General features: G+C 41.8%; 1 protein-coding gene across 1 annotated transcript in view; it reads right to left on the bottom strand.

Annotated features, from left to right (window-relative positions):
* The window catches only part of LOC126278867 (cytochrome P450 4c3), a 313,222-nt gene that overhangs the window by 247,187 nt on the left and 43,033 nt on the right, over positions 1-23,002 (bottom strand). Inside the window, exons 2-3 of the mRNA XM_049979145.1 lie at positions 21,034-21,149; positions 5,061-5,151 (exon numbers count right to left, since the gene is read on the bottom strand). Of these exons, the coding sequence (XP_049835102.1) occupies positions 5,061-5,151; positions 21,034-21,149 (207 nt within the window). The remainder of the gene's footprint in view (positions 1-5,060; positions 5,152-21,033; positions 21,150-23,002) is intronic.

The following is a 23,002-nucleotide window of genomic DNA, read 5'->3' as shown; positions in this document are numbered from 1 at the left end:
TCCAGTATTAAATTGGTGATTCCTTGATGCCTCAGAACATGTCCTATCAACCGATCCCTTCTTCTAGTTAAGTTGTGCCACAAACTCCTCTTCGCCCCAATTCTATTCAGTGCCTCATCATTAGTTATGTGATCTACCCATCTAAACTTCAGCATTCTTCTGTAGCACCACATTTCGAAAGCTTCTATTCTCTTCCTGCCTAAACTATTTGTCGTCCATGTTTCACTTCCATACATGGCTACACTCCATACAAATACTTTCAGAAACGACTTCCCCACACTTAAATCGATACTAGATGTTAACAAATTTCTCTTCTTCAGAAACGCTTTCCTTGCCATTGCCAGTCTACATTTTATATTCTCTCTACTTCGACCATCACCAGTTATTTTGCTCCCCGAATAGCAAAACTCCTTTACTACTTTGTGTCTCATTTCCTAATCTAATTCCCTCAGAATCACCCGATTTAATTCGACTACATTCCATTATCCTCGTTTTGCTTTTGTTGATGTTCATCTTATACCCTCCTTTCAAGACACTGTCCATTCCGTTCAACTGCTCTTCCAAGTCCTTTGCTGCCTTTAACAGAATTACAATGTCATCGGCGAACCTCAAAGTTTTTATTTCTTCTCCATGGATCTTAATATCTACTCCGAGTTTTTATTTTGTTTCCTGTACTGCTTGCTCAATATACAGATTGAATGGCATCGGGGAGAAGCTGCAACCCTGTCTCACTCCCTTCCCAACACCACTGCTTCCCTTTCATGTCCATAGACTCTTATAACTGCCATCTGATTTCTGTAAGGATGGATGGTTCAAATGGCTCTGAGCAATATGGGACTTAACGTCTTAGGTCATCAGTCCCCTAGAACTTAAAACTACTTAAACCTAACTAACCTAAGGACAACACACAACACCCAGCCATCACGAGGCAGAGAAAATCACTGACCCCGCCGGGAATCGAACCCGGGAACCCGGGCGTGGGAAGCGAGAACGCTACCGCACGACCACGAGAAGCGGGCTGATTTCTGTAAAAATGTAACTAACCTTCAGAATTTGAAAGAGGGTATTCCAGTCAACATTGTCAAAAGCTTTCTCTAAGTCTACAAATGCTAGAAATGTAGGTTTCCCTTTCCTTAATCTTTCTTCTAAGATAAGTCGTAGGGTCAGTATTGCCACACGTGTTCCAACATTTCTACGGAATCCAAACTGATCTTCCCCGAGGTCGGCTTCTATCAGTTTTTACATTTGTCTGTAAAGAATTCGTGTTAGTATTTTGCAGCTGTGACTTATTAAACTCATAGTTCGGTAATTTTCACATCTGTAAACACCTGCTTCCTTTGGGATTAAAATTATTATATTCTTCTTGAAGTCTGAAGGAATTTCGCCTGTCTCATACATCTTGCTCACCAGATGGTAGAGTTTGGTCAGGACTGGCTCTCCCAAGGCTGTCAGTAGTTCCAGTGGAATGTTCTCCACTGCCGGGGCCTTGTTTCGACTTAGGTCTTTCACTGCTCTGTCAAAATCTTCACGCAGTATCATATCTCCCATTTCATCTGCATCTACCTCCTCTTCCATTTCCATAATATTGTCCTCAAGAACATCGCCCCTGCATAGACCCTCTATATACTTCTTCCACATTTCTACTTTCCTTTCTTTGCTTGGAACTGGATTTCCATCTGAGCTCCAGATATTCATGCAAGTAGTTCTCTTTTCTCCAAAGGTCTCTTTAATTTTCCTGTAGGCAGTATCTATCTTACCCCTCGCGAGATAAGACTCTACCTCCTTACATTTGTCCTCTAGCCCTCCCTGCTTAGCCATTTTCCACTTCCTGTCGATCTCATTTTTGAGACGTTTGTATTCCTTTTTGCCTGCTTCACTTACTGCAGATTTATATTTTCTCCTTTCATCAATTAAATTCAATATATCTTCTGTTACCCAAGAATTTCTACTAGCCCTCGTCTTTTTACCTACTTGATCCACTGCTGCCTTCACTATTTCATTCCTCAAAGCTACCCATTCTTCTTCTACTGTCTTTCTTTCCCCCATTCCTGCCAATTGTTCCCTTATATTCTCCCTGAAACTCTGTACAACCTATGGTTCTTTCAGTTTATCCAGGTCCCATCTCCTTAAATTCCCACTTTTTGCAGTTTCATCAGTTTTAATCTACGGTTGTTAACTAATAAATTGTGCTCAGAGTCCACATCTGCCCCTGGAAATGTCTTACAATTTAAAATCTGGCTCCTAAGTCTTTGTCTTACCATTATATATATATATATATATATATATATATATATACATACCAACGATACTACTGTTATAAAATCTTTGAGAAATGCCTGTCTGGTCCTAGCCCATTCCAACAAAAACTACCTCTACGCTGTAATCTGAAAGGAAATAGCATGCGAAAATCATATCACTTATTAAAATGTGTTGCTGACTGCTGACTACTTTCAAGGAGGATATCGCTAAAGTGTGCCAGAAATGCCCTTTAGACGCTTCGGTCCTCTCATTTAAAACCCCGACGCACTCCTTTTTCAAGGCACAATAAATCTGGATCTCCTGTAAATTTGATAGCAATCACCTTTCTTCTTCAGCGTGCGGCAGATTCATGCTTTCCGTTGTACCCCGCAACGAACGCTGCTCATTCTTGAGATGCCTTACTTCAGCTGACGGACCATTCTCTAAATTATTATACTCTTTAAATCAAACTTTAAAATTCCGTCCCGTCTGTCCCACATATCTTGCGTCACCATTCTGACACTTTACTTAATAAACTCCTGATTTCCTCATCCAGTTCTCATCAGTGTCGATCTTATGCCTCAGCCTCTGTCCTAATTTGTTGTCCGTCTTAAAGCAATTCTAATCCCCTTATTATTGAAAAATCCATCGCTAATTTATGTGAGATGAGCCCCCAATATGGTATGGCTCTTCTGGATTTTTATCATTTTCTGTCTACCATGGCTGACTGCTACATCCAATCGATTTATCAAACCCGAGTTAAAATGATATTTTACCGGTGTTTGTTTAAGGGTTTTCATTTCCTCATTCTTGTTTCCCGGACTTAGAGGTATGGAATTAGCCCTGTGCACCGTATTTTTGAAAAACGCTGATTTATTTGTATGGGGTGGCATGAGGACTTATCAATAACCAACCAAATGGTAGGTTGACAATGCACTTTCGCAGCTCTTTTTTAAGTTGTGACGAGGGCTAATGGCATAAAAATTTTTTTGAGGTAGGTTATAACTCATGAAGTATGTAACCATTAATGCCTGTTGATATAAGGAGCATTGTTTTATCTGCTTTCCTTGTTTTAAGCACTTGAAAATGGGATAATGTTGTCCCAAAACAGGTTGTGGCAATAATCAGAAAATTGACAACTGGGCTGAATAACTTCAATATTTGCTCAATTTATTTTGCAGCAGTTACAAAATTTCAGTTAATTTCTGTCATAAATGTAGTACACGCATTTATCAGAACTGAACTTGCATCCAGTTGCAGAAAATCAGAACATAAGCTCGGTCGTTACATAAGTAACTGTTAGATTCTTGATCGAAGAGTTCTAGAACTTTTACTCTGAAGCAGAGTATACGCTGACCTGAAACTCCCTGGCACGTCCAAAATCTGTACAACACCATCGATGGAAATGCGGTCCATTTAAATGTTTTTGTCGTCAGAATGATGTGTGTATTTCAGCTCTTGGTGAATTCAGATCCTAAAACTAAATTAATACCAGCTTATTGAATACCAAGAAACACGTGGGGGTATGAAAGTGAATGAGTAATGATCTAATTAAAGCTACCTGAGCACATAATATGTTTTAAAAATGGTTCAAATGGCTCTGAGCACTATGGGATTCAACTGCTGAGGTCATAAGTTCCCTAGAACTTAGAACTACTTAAACCTAACTAACCTAAGGACATCACACACATCCATGTCTGAGGCAGGATTCGAACCTGCGACCGTAGCAGTCGCGCGGCTCCGAACTGAGCGCCTAGAACCGAGCGAGGTGACGCAGAGGTTAGCACACTGGACTCGCATTCGGGAGGACGACGGTTCAATCCCGTCTCCGGCCATCCTGATTTAGGTTTTCCGTAATTTCCCTAAATCTTTTCAGGCAAATGCCGGGATGATTCCTTTGAAAGGGCACGGCCGATTTCCTTCCCAATTCTTCCCTAACCCGAGCTTTCGCTCCGTCTATTTATGACCTCGTTGTCGACGGGACGTTAAACACTAACCACCACCACTGAGCGCGTAGAACCGCTAGACCACCGCGGCCGGCAATATGTTTTAAACCCTGCAGTTACTTGCTAGGAATGGTCTGTTCCCAAGTGGTGTGCGATAGTTTCTCTAACCCTTGGCGTACCTGTAGTCGACACAGCGTAAGAAGAGAACTGACACCTCACAGAGCTGTTGTCAACTTTCAGCTGTAAAGCGATTACGTCTGCAGGCGAAGGCAGAGCTGTGACAATACTGAGGCGTTGCTATAGACGCGTTCACAAAATCGCCTTACGTGATTGGTTGATACAGGCGTGTGGAGCTGCCACTCCTAGCCCACTGCAACTGTCAGCGAACTTACGCCGACTCAACTGTAGCTGCTTACAGGGGAATCCAAAATTTCACATGGTCTTCCAACCATGGTGCAGCCTGCCATTTCTTATATACACAAACTATTAGCTGAGCGGAAAGAAATGATTAGTGAGAAATATTCTAGAACTTTTCAATCAAGAATCTAGCAGCTCAAAAATGGCTCTGAGCACTATGGGACTTAACATCTATGGTCATCAGTCCCCTAGAACTTAGAACTACTTAAACCTAACTAACCTAAGGACATCACACAACACCCAGCCATCACTAGGCAGAGAAAATCCCTGAGCCCGCCGGGAATCGAACCCGTGAACCCGAATCTAGCAGCTACCCTTATAATGACCGAGCTACGTTTTTAGTGGTGTTTGATAACTTACAACCAGTGACCATTAGTTCTAAACTAATCCAACAAAAACTCCATTTTGTGTGAATGTGTATTTGAGAGTAGACATTAGGATCGGTAGAGAAGAACTTACCCCCACTGGTAAGCAGACCAGTCCCGAGCCAAGGCTGTAGGTACTCGTAGTCTCCGCTCTTCTCGATGTGCTTGTTACTGTTCAGGATGGGCTGCCAACACAAAAGACATTCATGTTTCTCTGTCAGCTGTTGCTGGAGCAACTGTGCTCACACTCACTTCTCTGCAAAAACAGCTCTTTTGCACCAGATTGTCCATCTGTTATTGACCAATTTTGAGATTAATTATGGATAGAATGGCTCCAAGGCTTCCAGCACAAATACGTGCAGCCGCCATAGTCGGCGCTACTGTAGCCGAAAAATCCAAGAAGGCGAGGACATTTGTGGTAAGGTCTTGTGGGACCAAACTGCAGAGGTCATCAGTTTCTAAGCCTACACACTACGTAATCTAACTTACACTATGGACAGGACACACACTCGTGCCCGTGGGAGGACTCGAACCTCCGACGGGGGGAGCCACACGGACTGTGACAAGGTTACTAAGAAAGAGCGGCTACCCCCCGCGGCTGAAGGCGTGGGCGAGACTGAAAAACTACAAATTGGAAATACCAGAAAATTAAAAGAAACGGAAGATGGCAGAGACAGCTCACAAGGGGAAGGCCTCAGACACGGCCAACCGATTCGGCACGAATTTGGCATGTCGCTTGTGTACAACCTAAAACGTAGGACTCTTAAGATATTTTTGAGGAGATATTCGCAGCTCTCTTACTCGGAGTTGTTTTCTCGTGACAAGGCTTAAAAGCTTAATTCTTTACTAATTCATGTTGTTTCGGAAATTAGTTTGCCTACCTTATTACTATTATAATTCCGTGTTGAGTTGCGTACCTTATTAACCCTCCTATCCCCACGAATTCTGATACGAAAAACTACATTTAAAAAAAGGAAAACCGTACAGTTTCCTCGAGATTCGGCTTCCCAGCCAGTTACCTTGGTCGTTGCGCTCTGGGCCTCTCGGTGAAAAGCGTTTACCATGTGGGTACATAAGCGGCAGTTGTAAAAGTTTCCTTCCTCGATTTCTAGAAAAGAATGCGTTTGGGGACCCCATACCTAATGGGTGAAAAATACTCTACTTAAAATTATCTATCGATCCCCCCGATTTTGAGTTGATTGCTCAACATAAACATTAGGGGTGATTTTTTTTTCAAAAACGGGAGGATGTTCAGCCAAAATATCTTAAGAGTCCGTCCTTCGTTTTAGGCTGTACACAAGCGACCTGCCAAATACGAGCCGAATCGGTTGGCTGTGTCTGAGGCCTTTCCCTTGTCAGTTGTGCTAAGTTTAAAATATCGAGAAACTTAAAAAATCCAAGATGGCGGAACTAAAGCAGCCGTGCTTTGTAACCCCTCTGACAATAGAATAAAGGATGGTGACATGTTCTACAGTAAGTGAAACACATGCATTACGTGCCATGTTCAGACGTATATAGACAATTAGTAACATTTATCAAAATATGTAAGCTATACCTAAGTCACGTAAATTTTGAATCATGTTCAAAAAAATGGAGATCGTTTACGTCAGAGGGATTAAAAATCACATCTTGGCTAGTTCCCGCATCTTGGATATTTTCTTTCTATTTCCCGCCAATTTAAACCTAGCAAAACGAGTTACTTTCACCATCTTACGTTTTTTGAAATTCCTACCACCATCGTCTTACACTTTTTAAATTCCTCACCATCGCCATTTTGGATTTTTCAGCGAATACAGCTACAAATAGCGGCGGTTGTTTGGACTGTGCGCTGAAAGCCCTCTGCTATTATGAGCACTATTACGTGTCTTCAACAAATTTAATTTTTCTTTATTTCGAAAGTAGGCTTTCACACTCATGAGAAACTGAATATATGGCACCTTTTCGACACCTACCTTGTAGTAGACAGCATCACTTTTGTCCTCGTTGTCAAAGCACACTTCACGGTATGCAAGCACTTTGATCCACGATTACTTATCTGCTGGACACGACTTACAGAGTTTGGTTGGCTGTTGATCCACGATGCATACATCTAGTTCACTGGCAAAGCATGTACGGCTATTTGATTAAGGTAATGCGACGTGCCCCCCATGAACCATGGACCTTGCCGTTTGTGGGGAGGCCTGCGTACCTCAGCGATACAGATAGCCGTACCGTAGGTACAACCACAACGGAGGGGTATCTGATGAGAGGCCAGACAAACGTGTGGTTCCTGAAGAGGGGCAGCAGCCTTCTCAGTAGTTGCAGTGGCAACAGTCTGGATGATTGACTGATCTGGCCCTGTAACACTCACCAAAATGGCCTTGCTGTTTTGGTACTGCGAACGGCTGAAAGCAAGGGGAAACTACAGCCGTAATTTTTCCCGAGGGCATGCAGCTTTACTGTATGATTAAATGATGATGGCATCCTCTTGGGTAAAATATTCCGGATCTCCGGGCGGGGACTACTCAAGAGGACATCGTTATTAGGAGAGAGAAAACTGGCATTCTACGGGTCGGAGCGTGGAATGTCAGATCCCTTAATCGGGCAGGTAGGTTAGAAAATTTAAAAAGAGAAATGGATAGGTTAAAGTTAGATGTACTGGTAATTAGTGAAGTTCGGTGGCAGGAGGAACAAGACTTTTGGTCAGGTGAATACAGGGTTATAAATACAAAATCAAATAGGGGTAATGCAGGAGTAGATTTAACAATGAACAGGAAAATAGGATTGCGGGTAAGCTACTACAAACAGCATAGTGGACGGATTATTGTGGCCAAGATAGACACGAACCCCACGCCTACTACAGTAGTACAAGCTTATATGCCAACTAGCACTGCAGATGACGAAGAAATTGATGAAATGTACGATGAGATACAAGAAATTATTCAGGTACTGAAGCGGGACGAAAATTTAATAGTCATGGGTGACTGGAAATCATCAGTAGGAAAAGGGAGAGAAGGAAACATAGTAGGTGATTATGGATTGGGGCTAAGAAATGAAAGAGGAAGCCGTCTGTTAGAATTTTGCACAGAGCATAACTTAATCATAGCTAAACTTGGTTCAAGAATCATAAAAGAAGGTTGTATACATGGAAGAATCCTGGAGATACTAAAAGGTATCAGATAGATTATATAACGGTAAGACAGAGATTTAGGAACCAGGTTTTAAATAGTAAGACATTTCCAGGGGCAGATGTGGACTCTGACCACAATCTATTGGTTATGACCTGTAGGTTAAAACTGAAGAAACTGCAAAACTGTGGGAATTTAAGGACATGGGATCTGGATAAACTAAAAGAACCAGAGGTTTTACAGAGATTCAATGATCCAGAATTCTTAAATTTCTATCATAGATACAAAAAGATTTATAGGAAGGTGCTGATTGCTGCAAAAAAGTCATTTAATGACAAAATAATATATAATGCAGAGAATAAAAGCAAAGCAGTCTGGGATGTTATAAAAAAGGAAACGGGGAGAGGCAAACAAACGCAGAATAACATACTGCTAAGGGAGGGGGATAAGGTAATAAATGATCCACAACACTTAGCAAACTATGTAAACGAGCATTTTTCAAGTATTGCAGAGAAGTTACAGCAAAAATTCCCCAAAACAAATATAACACCTGCAAAAATTGTTGCACTAGATACAATGATGTTACTTCCAACCACAGAGAATGAAGTCAATAAAACTGTTCAAAAGCTAAAAAATAAAAAGTCAGAAGGCTTAGATGATGTACCAATGTGTGTACTGAAACAATGAATAGGGATTATACAAGACCCATTAACAAATATAATAAATGAATCCTTCACATCAGGAACATTTCCAGAGCAGCTAAAACAGGCAAGAGTTGTACCTTTGCTTAAGAAAGGTAATGCAGAAGACATAGAAAATTACCGGCCCATTTCCCTGCTGTCAGAATTCTCAAAAATAATAGAAGCAATTATGAAAGACAGATTAATGAATTATCTGAATAAATACAATCTTTTAAGCAAATCACAGTTTGGTTTTCGAAGTGGCAAAAATACGGAGTCAGCCATAGTAGAATTCACTAAAGTTGTACTTAATGCTCTTGATAAAGATGAGTGTGTCACAGGCATATTTTTGGATCTTTCTAAGGCTTTTGATAAAGTCGACCACAAGATTCTATTAAATAAATTAGAAGCATTAGGAATAAGAGGGGTAGCTAATGACTGGTTTCGATCATACCTAACAGATAGGGTACAAAGAGTAAGGATGTAGAAGCTTATCTCACTAGGGGTAAGATAGATACTGCCTACAGGAAAATTAAAGAGACCTTTGGAGAGAAGAGAACCACGTGTATGAATATCAAGAGCTCAGATGGCAACCCAGTTCTAAGCAAAGAAGGGAAGGCAGAAAGGTGGAAGGAGTATATAGAAGGTTTATACAAGGGCGACGTCCTTGAGGACAAATCGGACTTCAGCAAAGCTTTTGACACTGTCAACTTTGACATATTACTCAGAAAAATGCAACAGCTTAATTTCTTTGATAGTGCAGTGAGATGGTTTGAAAGCTACTTAAAAGACAGACAGCAATGTGTTGTCTGCGCAAATGAAAAATCTTCCTGGAAACACGTTTCTTTGGGAGTGCCACAAGGATCAGTCTTAGGACCACTTTTGTTTTCTTTATATGTCAACGATATTTCGTCGGTTTTGTCCTCCTGTAAACATCATTTCTATGCCGACGACCTCCAGCTCTACCTAAGCGTCAGACCGGAAGACGTAAACACTGCAATCGCTCTGATGAATGATGATCTGTCTTCAGTAGTGACTTGGGCGAAAAACCTGGGGCTTAAATTAAATGCAAAAAAGACGCAAGTAATCTTAATAGCCCATCAGAAATTAATAAGTTCAGATTTCCGCGAACGGCTACCTCCTATTCTGCTCGAAGGTACTCCAATACCATATCAGAAAACAGTGAAGAACTTGGGTGTAACTTTGGACGAGCATCTCAACTGGGCGGAGAATACAGTCGCAGTGTGCCGAAAGACGTCTGCTTGTCTCTATGCTCTCAAAAAGTTTCGGAACATATTCCCACAGGACTTGAAACGCCAGCTCGTGCAAGCACTCGTTCTACCGAACCTCCACTATTGTGATGTGATTCAACAAGGCATGAGTAGTGAAAACAAAAGACGGCTAGAGCTAACCATGAATGCCTGTGTGCGTTACACCTGCAACATTCGCCGATATGATCATGTTAGTGCTTCATACTCCGAGCTAGGGTGGCTGCGGCCGGACAAACTGCGTGACTACCACACTCTATGTCTACTTCACCGACTCCTCATCGCGCAAGCACCCCAGTACCTAGCTTCAGAGATTAAAAACCTGCCATGCCATCATAATCGAAACACGAGGTCACTCTTATCTGGTATCCTAACTGTGCCCACTCACAAAACAAAAACTTTTGTAAACTCCTTCTCAGTTGCCGCTGTCCGCCTCTGGAACAAACTGCCCCTTACCTTGAGGAAAATTCAATCTCCTGTTGCTTTTAAGAAGAAGTTGAAGCATTTCCTACTATCATCCGCATAAAATTCTCCACAAAATTAATGTGCAAGGCCAATCCTCTCATCTGTCAAATAGCAAAGCTAGCGTCTCCTATCTTGCTCCTGAGATGCCTTCCTCTTCATCTATCTCTATTAGCCACGCAGTCTCCTTTTCCTTTATATTTTCCTTAATTATGTTTGATCATGTCTCTCTATTCTTCTCCTCCCTTCACCATGAGTCTCCCTCATACTCCCTGCTGCCAGCACTCCTATCTAAAATCTTTCTCTTCAATAATGTATTCTTCGAGGTGTACCTTTCTAATTGTTTATCTCACTTTTTGTATTAGATGTAGTGTAACATGCCTACTAAAACATATGACTGTAAAATAAGTAGAATGCCTGGTTAGATGTAAGAGAGGGCCTGATGGCCCTAATCTTGCCAGGTTAAATAAATAAATAAATAAATAAATAAATAAATATTATGGAAATGTAAGAAGATGTAGATGAAGACGAAATGGGAGATACGATACTGCGTGAAGAGTTTGACAGAGCACTGAAAGACCTGAGTCGAAACAAGGCCCCCGGAGTAGACAACATTCCATTAGAACTACTGACGGCCTTGGGAGAGCCAGTCATGACAAAACTCTACCAGCTGTTGAGCAAGATGTATGAAACAGGCGAAATACCCTCAGACTTCAAGAAGAATATATAATTCCAATCCCAAAGAAAGCAGGTGTTGACAGATGTGAAAATTACCGAACTATCAGTTTATTAAGTCACAGCTGCAAAATACTAACGCGAATTCTTTACAGACGAATGCAGAAACTGGTAGATGCGGACCTCGGGGAAGATCAGTTCGGATTCCGTAGAAACACTGGAACACGCGGGGCAATACTGACGTTACGACTTATCTTAGAAGAAAGATTAAGAAAAGGCAAACATACTTTTCTAGCATTTGTAGACTTAGAGAAAGCTTTTGACAATGTTGACTGGAATACTCTCTTTCAAATTCTAAAGGTGGCAGGGGTAAAATACAGGGAGCGAAAGGCTATTTACAATTTGTACAGAAACCAGATGGCAGTCATAAGAATCGAGGGGCATGAAAGGGGAGCAGTGGTTGGGAAAGGAGTGAGACAGGGGTGTAGCCTCTCCCCGATGTTATTCAATCTGTATATTGAGCAAGCAGTAAAGGAAACAAAAGAAAAACTCGGAGTAGATAGTAAGATCCATGGAGAAGAAATAAAAACTTTGAGGTTCGCCGATGACATTGCAATTCTGTTAGAGACAGCAAATGACTTGGAAGAGCAGTTGAACGGAATGGACAGTGTCTTGAAAGGAGGGTATAAGATGAATATCACCAAAAGCAAAACGAGGATAATGGAATGTAGTCGGATTAAATCGGGTGATGGTGAGGGAATTAGATTAGGAAATGAGACACTTAAAGTAGTAATGGAGTTTTGCTATTCGGGGCGCAAAATAACTGATGATGGTCGAAGTAGAGAGAATATAAAATGTAGACTGGCAATGGCAAGGAAAGCGTTTCTGAAGAAGAGAAATTTGTTAACATCGAATATAAATTTAAGTGTGAGGAAGTCTTTTCTGAAAGTATTTGTATGGAATGTAGCCATGTATGGAAGTGAAACATGGAAAATAACTAGTTTGGACAAGAAGAGAATAGAAGCTTTCGAAATGTGGTGCTACAGAAGAATGCTGAAGATAAGGTGGATAGATCACGTAACTAATGAGGAGGTATTGAATAGGATTGGCGAGAAGAGAAGTTAGTGGCACAACTTCACAAGAAGAAGGGATCGGTTGGTAGGACATGTTTTGAGGCATCAAGGGATCACAAATTTAGCTTTGGAGGGCAGCGTGGAAGGTAAAAATCGTAGAGGGAGACCAAGAGATGAATACACTAAGCAGATTCAGAAGGATGTAGGTTGCAGTAGGTACTGGGAGATGAAGAAGCTTGCACAGGATAGAGTAGCATGGAGAGCTGCATCAAACCAATCTCAGGACTGAAGACAACAACAACAACAACAACATGTGTGTGTGTGTGTGTGTGTGTGTGAATAAATAAATGACGAAGCAATTCGCCAATGCATTCGAATGCCACATACAACTCCTTCTCAGATAAGAAAGCTAACTTTACATAGAGAGGGCAGAACATATATTACGAAACATGCTTTCCCTAGAATATTCCTCTCCTTAGCGGCACTTGGTTTACCTACACCCCTGTTTAAAATCAACCAAACTAAAATGTGAGCACTATACTATTTCTAAATCACTCGATTACTTATCACTTAATTCGAACTGACTGGCTTCCGATTTTTAATGCTTCGTATCTGACCACTCTAATAATAATATTAATAATACTATAGCAGCCGTTATTGTGTAGTTAGTGTTGTGTCGTGCTGTCAATTAGTTCATTTGTCTGTTTAGAAGTGAGTACTGAAATTTCTGGTCTGTTTGGTCTGTTGCAGGAACTATCTACAACCTGAGGAAAACATTTACGTGAGATATTTAACGTACGTAAAGTACATGTGATAATTTTACCGTCATCGATGTATGGAGCAAAGCACAAAGTGGATGGACTACTTGGGAACCTCCTTGGTATAGTATCACGTATTAAATGTTTTAATGTCGGTAATTGAAAAAAAAATAATTTTTTATAACTCATATAATAAATATTAGAGACTTACTACATTGTGATAATGGTAATGATCTTTTAAAAATAATTTATTTTCATGGTTGAAAAGTAGTCAATCACGTTTTGCTTTTATCCCTCAGAAAATTTCATTCACTGGGCTAGGGCCAACAATTCTATAGTATTGTTCCAGTGGTTGGTGTTCTTATCGTGCAGACACGAAGGCAGGCATTGAACGAATTCAGAGACGTGCTGCTAGAACCGTAACAGGCTGGTATAAACCATACGAAATGTGAAGGAAATGCTCGAGGAACTTACTCGTAAATGGGAATCCCTGGAAGAAAGACGACGTAGTTCTTGTGAAACTCTATGGGGTATGTTTAGATAATCTGATTCGGACTGCTATGCTGTTACCACTGTATGTTTTGCGTAAGGATCGCGAGGATAAGATAAGACAAATTCGGATGCATACAGAAGCATACAGATACCCCCCCCCCCCCCTCAGTACGCGACTAGAACAGAACATAAAATCAATAATATTGGAGAGATGTGCCCTCAGCTATCAACTGTATAGTGACTTCCAGAGAAGATATGTAGCTGTACACTGATCAGCCAGAATATTATGACCACCTACCTAATAGCAGGTATATAGACCTTTGGCATGGATAACAGCGACGACGCGTCGTAGCATGGAAGCAGTGAGGCCGTGGTTGGTCGTTGGAGGGAGGGAGTTGGCACCGCACCTGTTCACACGTCACCTAATTCCCGTAAAATCCATGAAGGGGACCGAAGAGCTCTGACGCCACGTTCAATCACATCCGTGTTCTGATCTGACGAGCTGGGGGGCCAGTACATCAATTGTAACTCGCGCCTGTGTCCTTCTAACCACTCCATCACACACCTGGAGTTGTGATATGGTGCATTATCTTGTTGAAAAATGCCGTTGCCATATGGAAACTTGATCGTCATGAAGGGGTCTACTTGGTCTGCAAACAGTGGAAGATACTCCTTGGCTCTCATGAACTCCACTGGACCCGCCCACGTGAATATTCCTCATAGCATAATGGTGCGGCACACTGGACTCTCATTCGGGAGGACGACGGTTCAATCCCGCCTCCGGCTATCCTGATTTAGGTCTTTCGTAATTTCCCTAAATCGCTCCAGGCAAATGCAGGGATGGTTCCTTTGAAAGGACACGGCAGACTTCCTTCCCCGTCCTTCCCCAATCCGAAGAGACCGATGACCTCGCTGTCTGGTCTCCTCCCTCAAAAAATAACAACATAATAGAGCCGACGGCAGCTCGTCTCTGTGCCACAGTGCAGGTGTCAACGAGCTGTTTTCCTGGAAGACGATGGATGCGCGCCTTCCCATCGGCATGATGAAGAAAGCTTTTCTCTGCCACTGCGCCAACGCCCAGTACCGACGGTCACCTGCAAATTTCAATCGTAGTTGCTGACGCCTTGGTGTTAACATAGGCACATGCATGGGTCTCGGTAGAGGCCTATCGTTAGGTGTATTCGGTGCAGTGTGTGTTCATACACACTTGTACTCTGCCTAGTATTAAAGTCTGATGTTAATTTCGCCGCACTTCGCTTGCTCTCCTGTTTTACCAGTCTGCTCAGGCTTCGACGTCCGTATCTGTAATGAGAAGTGGCCGCCTAACCTAATGACGTCTGGACGTGGCTTCACCTTGGTTTTGCCACCTGTTGAAGACAATCACTGCAGAACTCCTAGAACACCCCACAAGTCGTTCAGTTTCCGAACTACTCGTACCGGAACTCCGGGCCATCACGGTCTGCCCTCGGTCAGACTCAGATAGATATCGCACCTTCCCCTTTCTACACACGGAAAGTACGCTTACTGATATTACATGCACTACGCGTGTGTCTGACTAGCAGTCATTCCTCACCGTGCGACGTTGCTGTTGCCTGGTGGTCATAATGTTCTGGCTGGTCAGTGTAGATGTATATGTAGGTTGCGTGCCCTAGCGTAGTTTTCAAGGTATTTATGCCAAACCACGGGTATGTACGAACGTGTGCCATCACTCATTAATCCAGGTGCTATATCTCCATCATTAGAGCGTTTTCAAGGACTTTGGAAAGTGTTTGCCCTGTGATGGGAAGTGAGCGATGGGGTGCTCGCTTCTGTACTCCATAGCACGAAGGTGGTTCATGTGATAAGATTGCCCACTGGTTGTCGTCCAGCTCTGAAACGGCGAGCGGTTTGTCTCTTTGTGTGCCATACACTTGCTGTTACAGTCGGTGATTGCCTAAGACTGCCATTTTTATCACTACTTTGTATTGCATGAAAATTTTTTTTTTGCAGTTTTGTCTCAAATAGTGAATCTCAGAGTATATCTTTGTCCTGGTGGCCCAGTGCTCGCAAGGCCTCGAACATGAAGTGTCTAATATAACGTGTACCCACTTCCTCGTCGCAGTCAAATACACCGATGGCACGCTCGTGATCCGACAACGTCCCAGTTAAATGACGCACACACACACAATTATTACAGTAACCAATTATACTATCGAGTAGCCGTGGTCTAGGGGTAGCGTCTTTCATTCATAATCGAAACGTCTTCGGTCCCGGGTTCGATCCCCGTCACTGCCTAAATTTTAATAAATAATCAGCATTGTCGGCCGAAGACTTCCGGCATAAGAAGTCAGCCTCATTCTGCCAACGGCCTTGTCAAAGAGGGCGGAGGAGCGGATAGAGGTTCAGGGCACTCTCTTGTCCTAGGGGTGAGAAATTGCCCCTAAAGGCGGAAGAATCAGCAATGATCAACGACATGAGGATGCAGAAGGCAATGGAAACCACTGCATTAAAGACACGTAACGTGTATCCGCAAGACATGTGGCCTGTAGTTGAAGAAGTGACATGGCAAAAGATTCCGGAATAGTCCCCCATTCGGATCTCCGGGAGGGTACTGCCAAGGGGGAGGATACCATGAGAAAAGGATTGAATAATCAACGAAAGGATAATGTTCTACGAGTCGGCGCGTGGAATGTCAGAAGCTTGCACGTGGTAGGGAAATAGAAAATCTGAAAAGGGAAATGCAAAGGCTCAACGTATATATAGTAAGGGTCAGTGAAGTGAAGTGGAAGGAAGACAAGGATTTCTGGTCAGATGAGTATCGGGTAATATCAACAGCAGCAGAAAATGGTATAACAGGTGTAGGATTCGTTATGAATAGGAAGTTAGGGCAGAGGGTGTGTTACTGTGAACAGTTCAGTGACCGGGTTGTTCTAATCAGAATCGACAGCAGACCAACACCGACAACGATAGTTCAGGTATACATGCCGACGTCGCAAGCTGAAGATGAACAGATAGAGAAAGTGTATAAGGATACTGAAAGGGTAATGCAGTATGTAAAGGGGGACGAAAATCTAATAGTCATGGGCGACTGGAATGCAGTTGTAGGGGAAGGAGTATAAGAAAAGGTTACAGGAGAATATGGGCTTGGGACAAGGAATGAAAGAGGAGAAAGACTAATTGAGTTCTGTAACAAGTTTCAGCTAGTAATAGCGAATAGCCTGTTCAAGAATCACAAGAGGAGGAGGTATACTTGGAAAAGGCCGGGAGATGCGGGAAGATTTCAATTAGATTACATCATGGTCAGACAGAGATTTCGATATCAGATACAGGATTGTAAGGCGTACCCAGAAGCAGATATAGACTCAGGTCACAATATAGTATGATGAAGAGTAGGCTGAAGTTCAAGACATTAGTCAGGAAGAATCAATACGCTAAGAAGTGGGATACGGAAATTCTAAGGAATGACGAGATACGTTTGAAGTTCTCTAACGCTATAGATACAGCAATAAGGTATAGCGCAGTAGGCAGCACAGTTGAAGAGGAATGGACATCTCTAAAAAGGGCCATCACAGAAGTTGGGAAGGAAAACATAGGTACAAAGAAGGTAGCTGCGAAGAAACCATGGGTAACAGAAGAAATACTTCAGTTGATTGATGAAAGGAGGAAGTACAAACATGTTCCGGGAAAATCAGGAATACAGAAATACAAGTCGCTGAGGAATGAAATAAATAGGAAGTGCAGGGACGCTAAGACGAAATGGCAGCAGGAAAAATGTGAAGACATCGAATAAGAAATGATTGTCGGAAGGACAGATTCAGCATACAGGAAAGTCAAAACAACCTTTGTTGACATTAAAAGCAACGGTGGTAACATTAAGAGTGCAACGGGAATTCCACTGTTAAATGCAGAGGAGAGAGCAGATAGGTGGAAAGAATACATTGAAAGCCTCTATGAGGGTGAAGATTTGTCTGATGTGATAGAAGAAGAAACAGGAGTCGATTTAGAAGAGATTGGGGATCCAGTATTAGAATCGGAATTTAAAAGAGCTTTGGAGGATTTACGGTCAAATAAGGCAGAAGGGATAGATAACATTCCATCAGAATTTCTAAAATCATTAGGGGAAGTGGCAACGAAACGACTATTCACGTTGGTGTGTAGAATATATGAGTCTGGCGACATACCATCTGACTTTGGAAAAGCATCATCCACACAATTCCGAAGACGGCAAGAGCTGACAAGTGCGAGAATTATCGCACAATCAGCTTAACAGCTCATGCATAGAAGCTGCTTACAATAATAATATACAGAAGAATGGAAAAGAAAACTGAGAATGCGCTAGGTGACGGTCAGTTTGGCTTTAGGAAAGGTAAAGGCACGAGAGAGGCAATTCTGACGTTACGGCTAATAATGGAAGCAAGGCTGAAGAAAAATCAAGACACGTTCGTAGGATGTGTCGACCTGGAAAAAGCGTTCGACAATATAAAATGGTACAAGCTGTTCGAGATTCTGAAAAAAGTAGGGGTAAGCTATAGGGAGAGACGGGTCATATACAATATGTACAACAACCAAGAGGGAATAATAAGAGTGGACGATCAAGAACGAAGTGCTCGTATTAAGAAGGGTGTAAGACAAGGCTGTATCCTTTCGCCCCTACTCTTCAATCTGTACATCGAGGAAGCAATTATGGAAATAAAAGAAAGGTTCAGGAGTGGAATTAAAATACAAGGTGAAAGGATATCAATGATACGATTCGCTGATGACATTGCTATCCTGAGTGAAAGTGAAGAAGAATTAAAATGATCTGCTGAACGGAATGAACAGTCTAATGAATACACAGTATGGTCTGAGAGTAAATCGGAGAAAGACGAAGGTAATGAGAAGTAGTAGAAATGAGAACAGTGAGAAAGTTAACATCAGGATTGATGGTCACGAATGACGGACGGAGCAAGGATGACATCAAAAGCAGACTCGCTATGGCAAAAAAGGCATTTCTGGCCAAGAGAAGTCTACTAGTATCAAATACCGGCCTTAATTTGAGGGAGAAATTTCTGAGGATGTACGTCTGGAGTACCGCATTGTATGGTAGTGAAACATGGACTGTGGGAAAACCGGAACAGAAGAGAATCGAAGTATTTGAGATGTGGTGCTATAGACGAATGTTGAGAATTAGGTGGACTGATAAGGTAAGGAATGAGGAGGTTCTACGCAGAATCGGAGAGGTAAGGAATATGTGGAAAACACTGATAAGGAGAAGGGACAGGATGATAGGACATCTGCTAAGGAATGACTTCCATGGTACTAGAGGGAGCTGTAGAGGGCAAAAACTGTAGAGGAAGACAGAGATTGGAATACGTCAAGCAAATAATTGAGGACGTAGGTTGCAAGTGCTCCTCTGAGATGAAGAGGTTACCACAGGGGAGGAATTCGTGGCGGGCCGCATCAAATCAGTCAGTAGACTAATGACCCCCAAAAAACTATCTAACGCCCACCCCTTAAAAACTCTGTACATTCCAACTCAGGAACAGGTAGGTCTCAGGAAAAGTGAATGTATCTTGGAACGGCATCCTCCTGGGAAATTGTTTCGCTACAAAGTACGTCGGAGTAACTCTGGATCGCTCTCTCACTTTTAGGCAACACTACTCCAATGTCAAACAGGCAACCAGCACTCGAAATAACATCTTGAGAGAGTTAAAAGGCACAAAATGGAGAGATAAGTATCAAATTCTTAGTAAAATTGCATTGGTTGCGTTTTATTTTTCGTCTGAGAATGCCGCCCATGTTTCATATAAATCATCTCGTGCCAAGTCTGTGATCCGTATTCTAATCAAAGGCTGATTACAGGGTGTTTGAAAGCTACCCTTGGTCGAGAAGATATGATCTTGCCTTGCATTCTGTCTCCAAATATTCGTTGAGAAGTCGCCGCCGTCCATGAATGACTGAAGGCTGAAAATGTTGAAACTCGCCCACTACTTGACTCGAAAATACCTCTGCCTCCGCTAAAATTAAGAAATAGTTTCCTTCGAACGGAGGTGGAAGACTTTTTACTTTGAAATCCTTATAACAGGATTGGATGGAACCGAGAGAAAGTATTTCACAACGGCCAGGGGGTGTTTGGAGGTCCGTTAATAGCTTGAGAACTGGTGTCTGTAATGTGCAGTCGTTCCTCAAAGTATGTGACTTCCTATCGGAGGACAACAAATGTGGATGTGCAGAGGAACAAACAACGTAACAGCTGTGCCAGTGCCCTCTTTTTCGTTTACCTGTTCATCGCGAGATCTTATGCTTGCAGACGATAATGTTAGGTGTAGCTCCATTTTGTACAAATGTTACCTGTTTTCCAAATTTGTTGCTTTTGTACTGATCACTTGATCAACAACATAGCTGAAACGAGAATCTGTTTCTTACAATCGAAAAACATTTTACATTATTTTCATTATAAAGTAATAGAAAATCATAAATCTAAAAGTTGAGATACATGTATCTATTGAGATGGATTGTTGTATATGATTGAACAAAAACTAATGCTTGTTGTCTGATTGTCTATTACAGAATCACATAGTGGTAAATGACAATGTTTTTATCCAACAGCACTAGTCTTGGAATAAAATCAACAGAGTTGCTAAAAAAACTTTCCATCAATTTGTGTTAGTTCTTGTTAGATTTATGGAGTCATCGCCAGTCAACAGGAATTGCTCAAACTGTCACAGGAGAGGAAATTGCCTCACTTGTGATTGCTTGAGTCCTTTACATTCACTTAATATCTCTGGTGTAGACAGGTAACTTCCCTTATGACGTCTCCCAGTATCATAATAAAATGTTATATGACATGATGTTGCACCAAAGATAACAGTGCTGTTGCATTTAATTTATCATGTTCTACACAGAAATAAAGTTTTTCTAGCATAAAAATTGCAGTTGTTAGGGAGCAGAATATTAGAAACGAAACAGGTCATTATTGTATTATTGTCCTTCACCTTCTATCAACACAGTTGCTAAAGTAGACTTTCCTTTAAACAATTTGTATTAGTTTTTATTAGAATTATGGAGCCATCACCAAGCGATGAAAAATATTCATATATTCTTTTTGGAGCATACTATCATGAAAATGTGGCTCCTTGTTTGCAAATGGAAGATCAGTTTTTCAAAAATTAACTTTGGTTTTATAGACAATACCGTGTTTTCGGTAGAAGCGCTTCTTGTTCGTCTCATCAGTGATTGCTTGCGTCCTCTGAATCATCTCAGTATAGACGGTGCACATAAAACATTTCCTTCATGAGGCCTTCCAGGATGAAAAAGATGTGTTACATCGGATGACATTACAGAAAATCTGACAGTGATGTTGCATATGGTTTGTCATCTCCCATCCAGGAATATCTATATCTTGACTCAAGCATTTGATACTTGCTGGGAAGCGGAATGTCACCAATGAAACACATGAGTCTTGTGTTATTGTCCTCCACCGTCCACCACACGGATCCAGCACCAGAGTCAGTGATGGAGTGTCCTCCACCCACACCTCCACCCACACCTGTTCACACGCGACACCACCTCCACCTGGCTGGCAGCTTCTAACCTCGACCACCTCTGGCTGGAACAGCTGGACATATGGCCGCGATCCGTGCCACGCCTTGTTCACTCCAGACTGCTGGCCCCACATCCTCGTCGTGCCCGTCAGGCGGGCGAAGAGTTCTGCAGACATACAGACGTTCTATCCGTCAACAAATGGACACTGCTACCAACCACGCAGCAGGTTTTTCAGAGCGATGACCAAGGGTTAGGTGGGAAGCGAGCAAATAGTCAATTGTGTCAATACGATACAATGCTGTCACTAGTAATAGTTGGGTTCGTACGTATCGTACGACCTAAATTTGGCATAATTACCTTCCATTCTCAACAAACAGAACTATAATCTGGTATACGATTAATCAGAAGCGTATGTTCTAGATGTCTGAGTACTTTTACGAATTGGCACATTACATATGGCTATGTTAACCTGATTTATCATTGTATTAGAAGAAATGTGTAGTTAAAAATAATAAAAATCAAAGGTTCGTAAGGATTAAAATATGTTTTTCTAAAAGCTAAATATAGCGATTCAAAAGGTTGTGCACAAATTGAAGGAGCTAACAGAGGAATCGAAATATAACAACTGTGGAATAGGAACCTATGGTCTTGGAAGCAATTCTGAGCCAGTGGAAGCTATGGAATGTCAGAAACAGCTAGTCAATCAATGGATAGTAAGTTCAACGAAGAAAATATACTTAACAATGTCGTACATTACAGTAGATGTTCAAAAAGGCAACCACCATATTCAATATAGGCAAAACAACTCTGGAGAAAATCCTGGTGCCACCAGGCATCGCACGAGGCTTGTCAGACGCTGCAAGTATCCTGGTGAGAAATTTTCTTCGGCGGGTACTGGTGTTACGATCACGAAATCTTGACGTGTTGTTACAAAAACATAGATAAATAAATAAATAATTAATAAAAGATAAATCAAGAGGCATCACGTCATGAGAGCGAGATGGCAATGCAATTGGATCTTCCCTTTCGATCCAACGCCTAGGGTACACAGAAACAGTACATTAATTTTATTGAACTTTGCTTTGATTAACCCTGTTATTAATGACATTTCAATGCTTTGTAATGTCTCACGATTAATTCCAAGGCCATAATTTCTTATTCCGAAGGTGGTGTATGTCTACTCCTCTATCAGCTCCAACAATTTGTGCACAACCTTTTGAATCATTCTGGATATATTCTCTCTCTCTCTCTCTCTCCTCAGACACCCTCCCCCCCCCCCCCCCCCTCCCACACACACATATATATACAGGGTGAGTCACCTAACGTTACCGCTGGATATATTTCGTAAATTACCTCAAATACTGACGAATCGATATATATTATTTGTCAGTCTTAAAAATTGTGGTATAAGGGGATGTTTTGCAAAGAAGAATCTATAATAATACAGCAGAAAATATATCTAATCAATGAACGGCCTTAAAATGAATGAAAGTACAGTTTACTGCCTCGTACTGCCAGCCATTCTTCCCTTCTTCCCTCAGCTATATGGTTCTTTGACTCAACAGCCAGGCGACAGCCCTCGGAGGAGTGGACTAATTGAGATCCCTGAAAAGTTGTTTGGCTGCTACTTCTGCTTGGCCGTTTCACAAGATTCCCATGTGCCCTGATACCTAGCCGCCGCTATAAATGGGAGAAGTGTGTAATGTGTTTCTTCTGAAACTTTCTCTCTTGGTCACTTATAGAGCTCTAATGGAACTGGTAGAGAGTACAAATCTCTTATTATCATGACGCCTCATTTGTTTTCGTGCCTTGAAGATTTGCGTAGATAATTTTTTTTGGAAAACGAATCCTAAGAAAATTGCTAGGAATAATGATTGGGCTGCCACGCCAAACCCCCTTGCCTAACATCGTTAGCATCTACCACATTGAAATCTTGGTGCTTTGTGAAATAAAGGGAAAGTAAGACATAAGTGTTGAATTTAGACAGTATACGCTGTTTTTAAAATTTTCAAATCAAA

Source organism: Schistocerca gregaria, chromosome 1 (genome assembly GCF_023897955.1).
Source record: "Schistocerca gregaria isolate iqSchGreg1 chromosome 1, iqSchGreg1.2, whole genome shotgun sequence".
NCBI lineage: Eukaryota > Metazoa > Arthropoda > Insecta > Orthoptera > Acrididae > Schistocerca > Schistocerca gregaria.
Note: the sequence above shows the minus strand (reverse complement) of the source record. Positions and strands in the feature narration are given on the sequence as shown.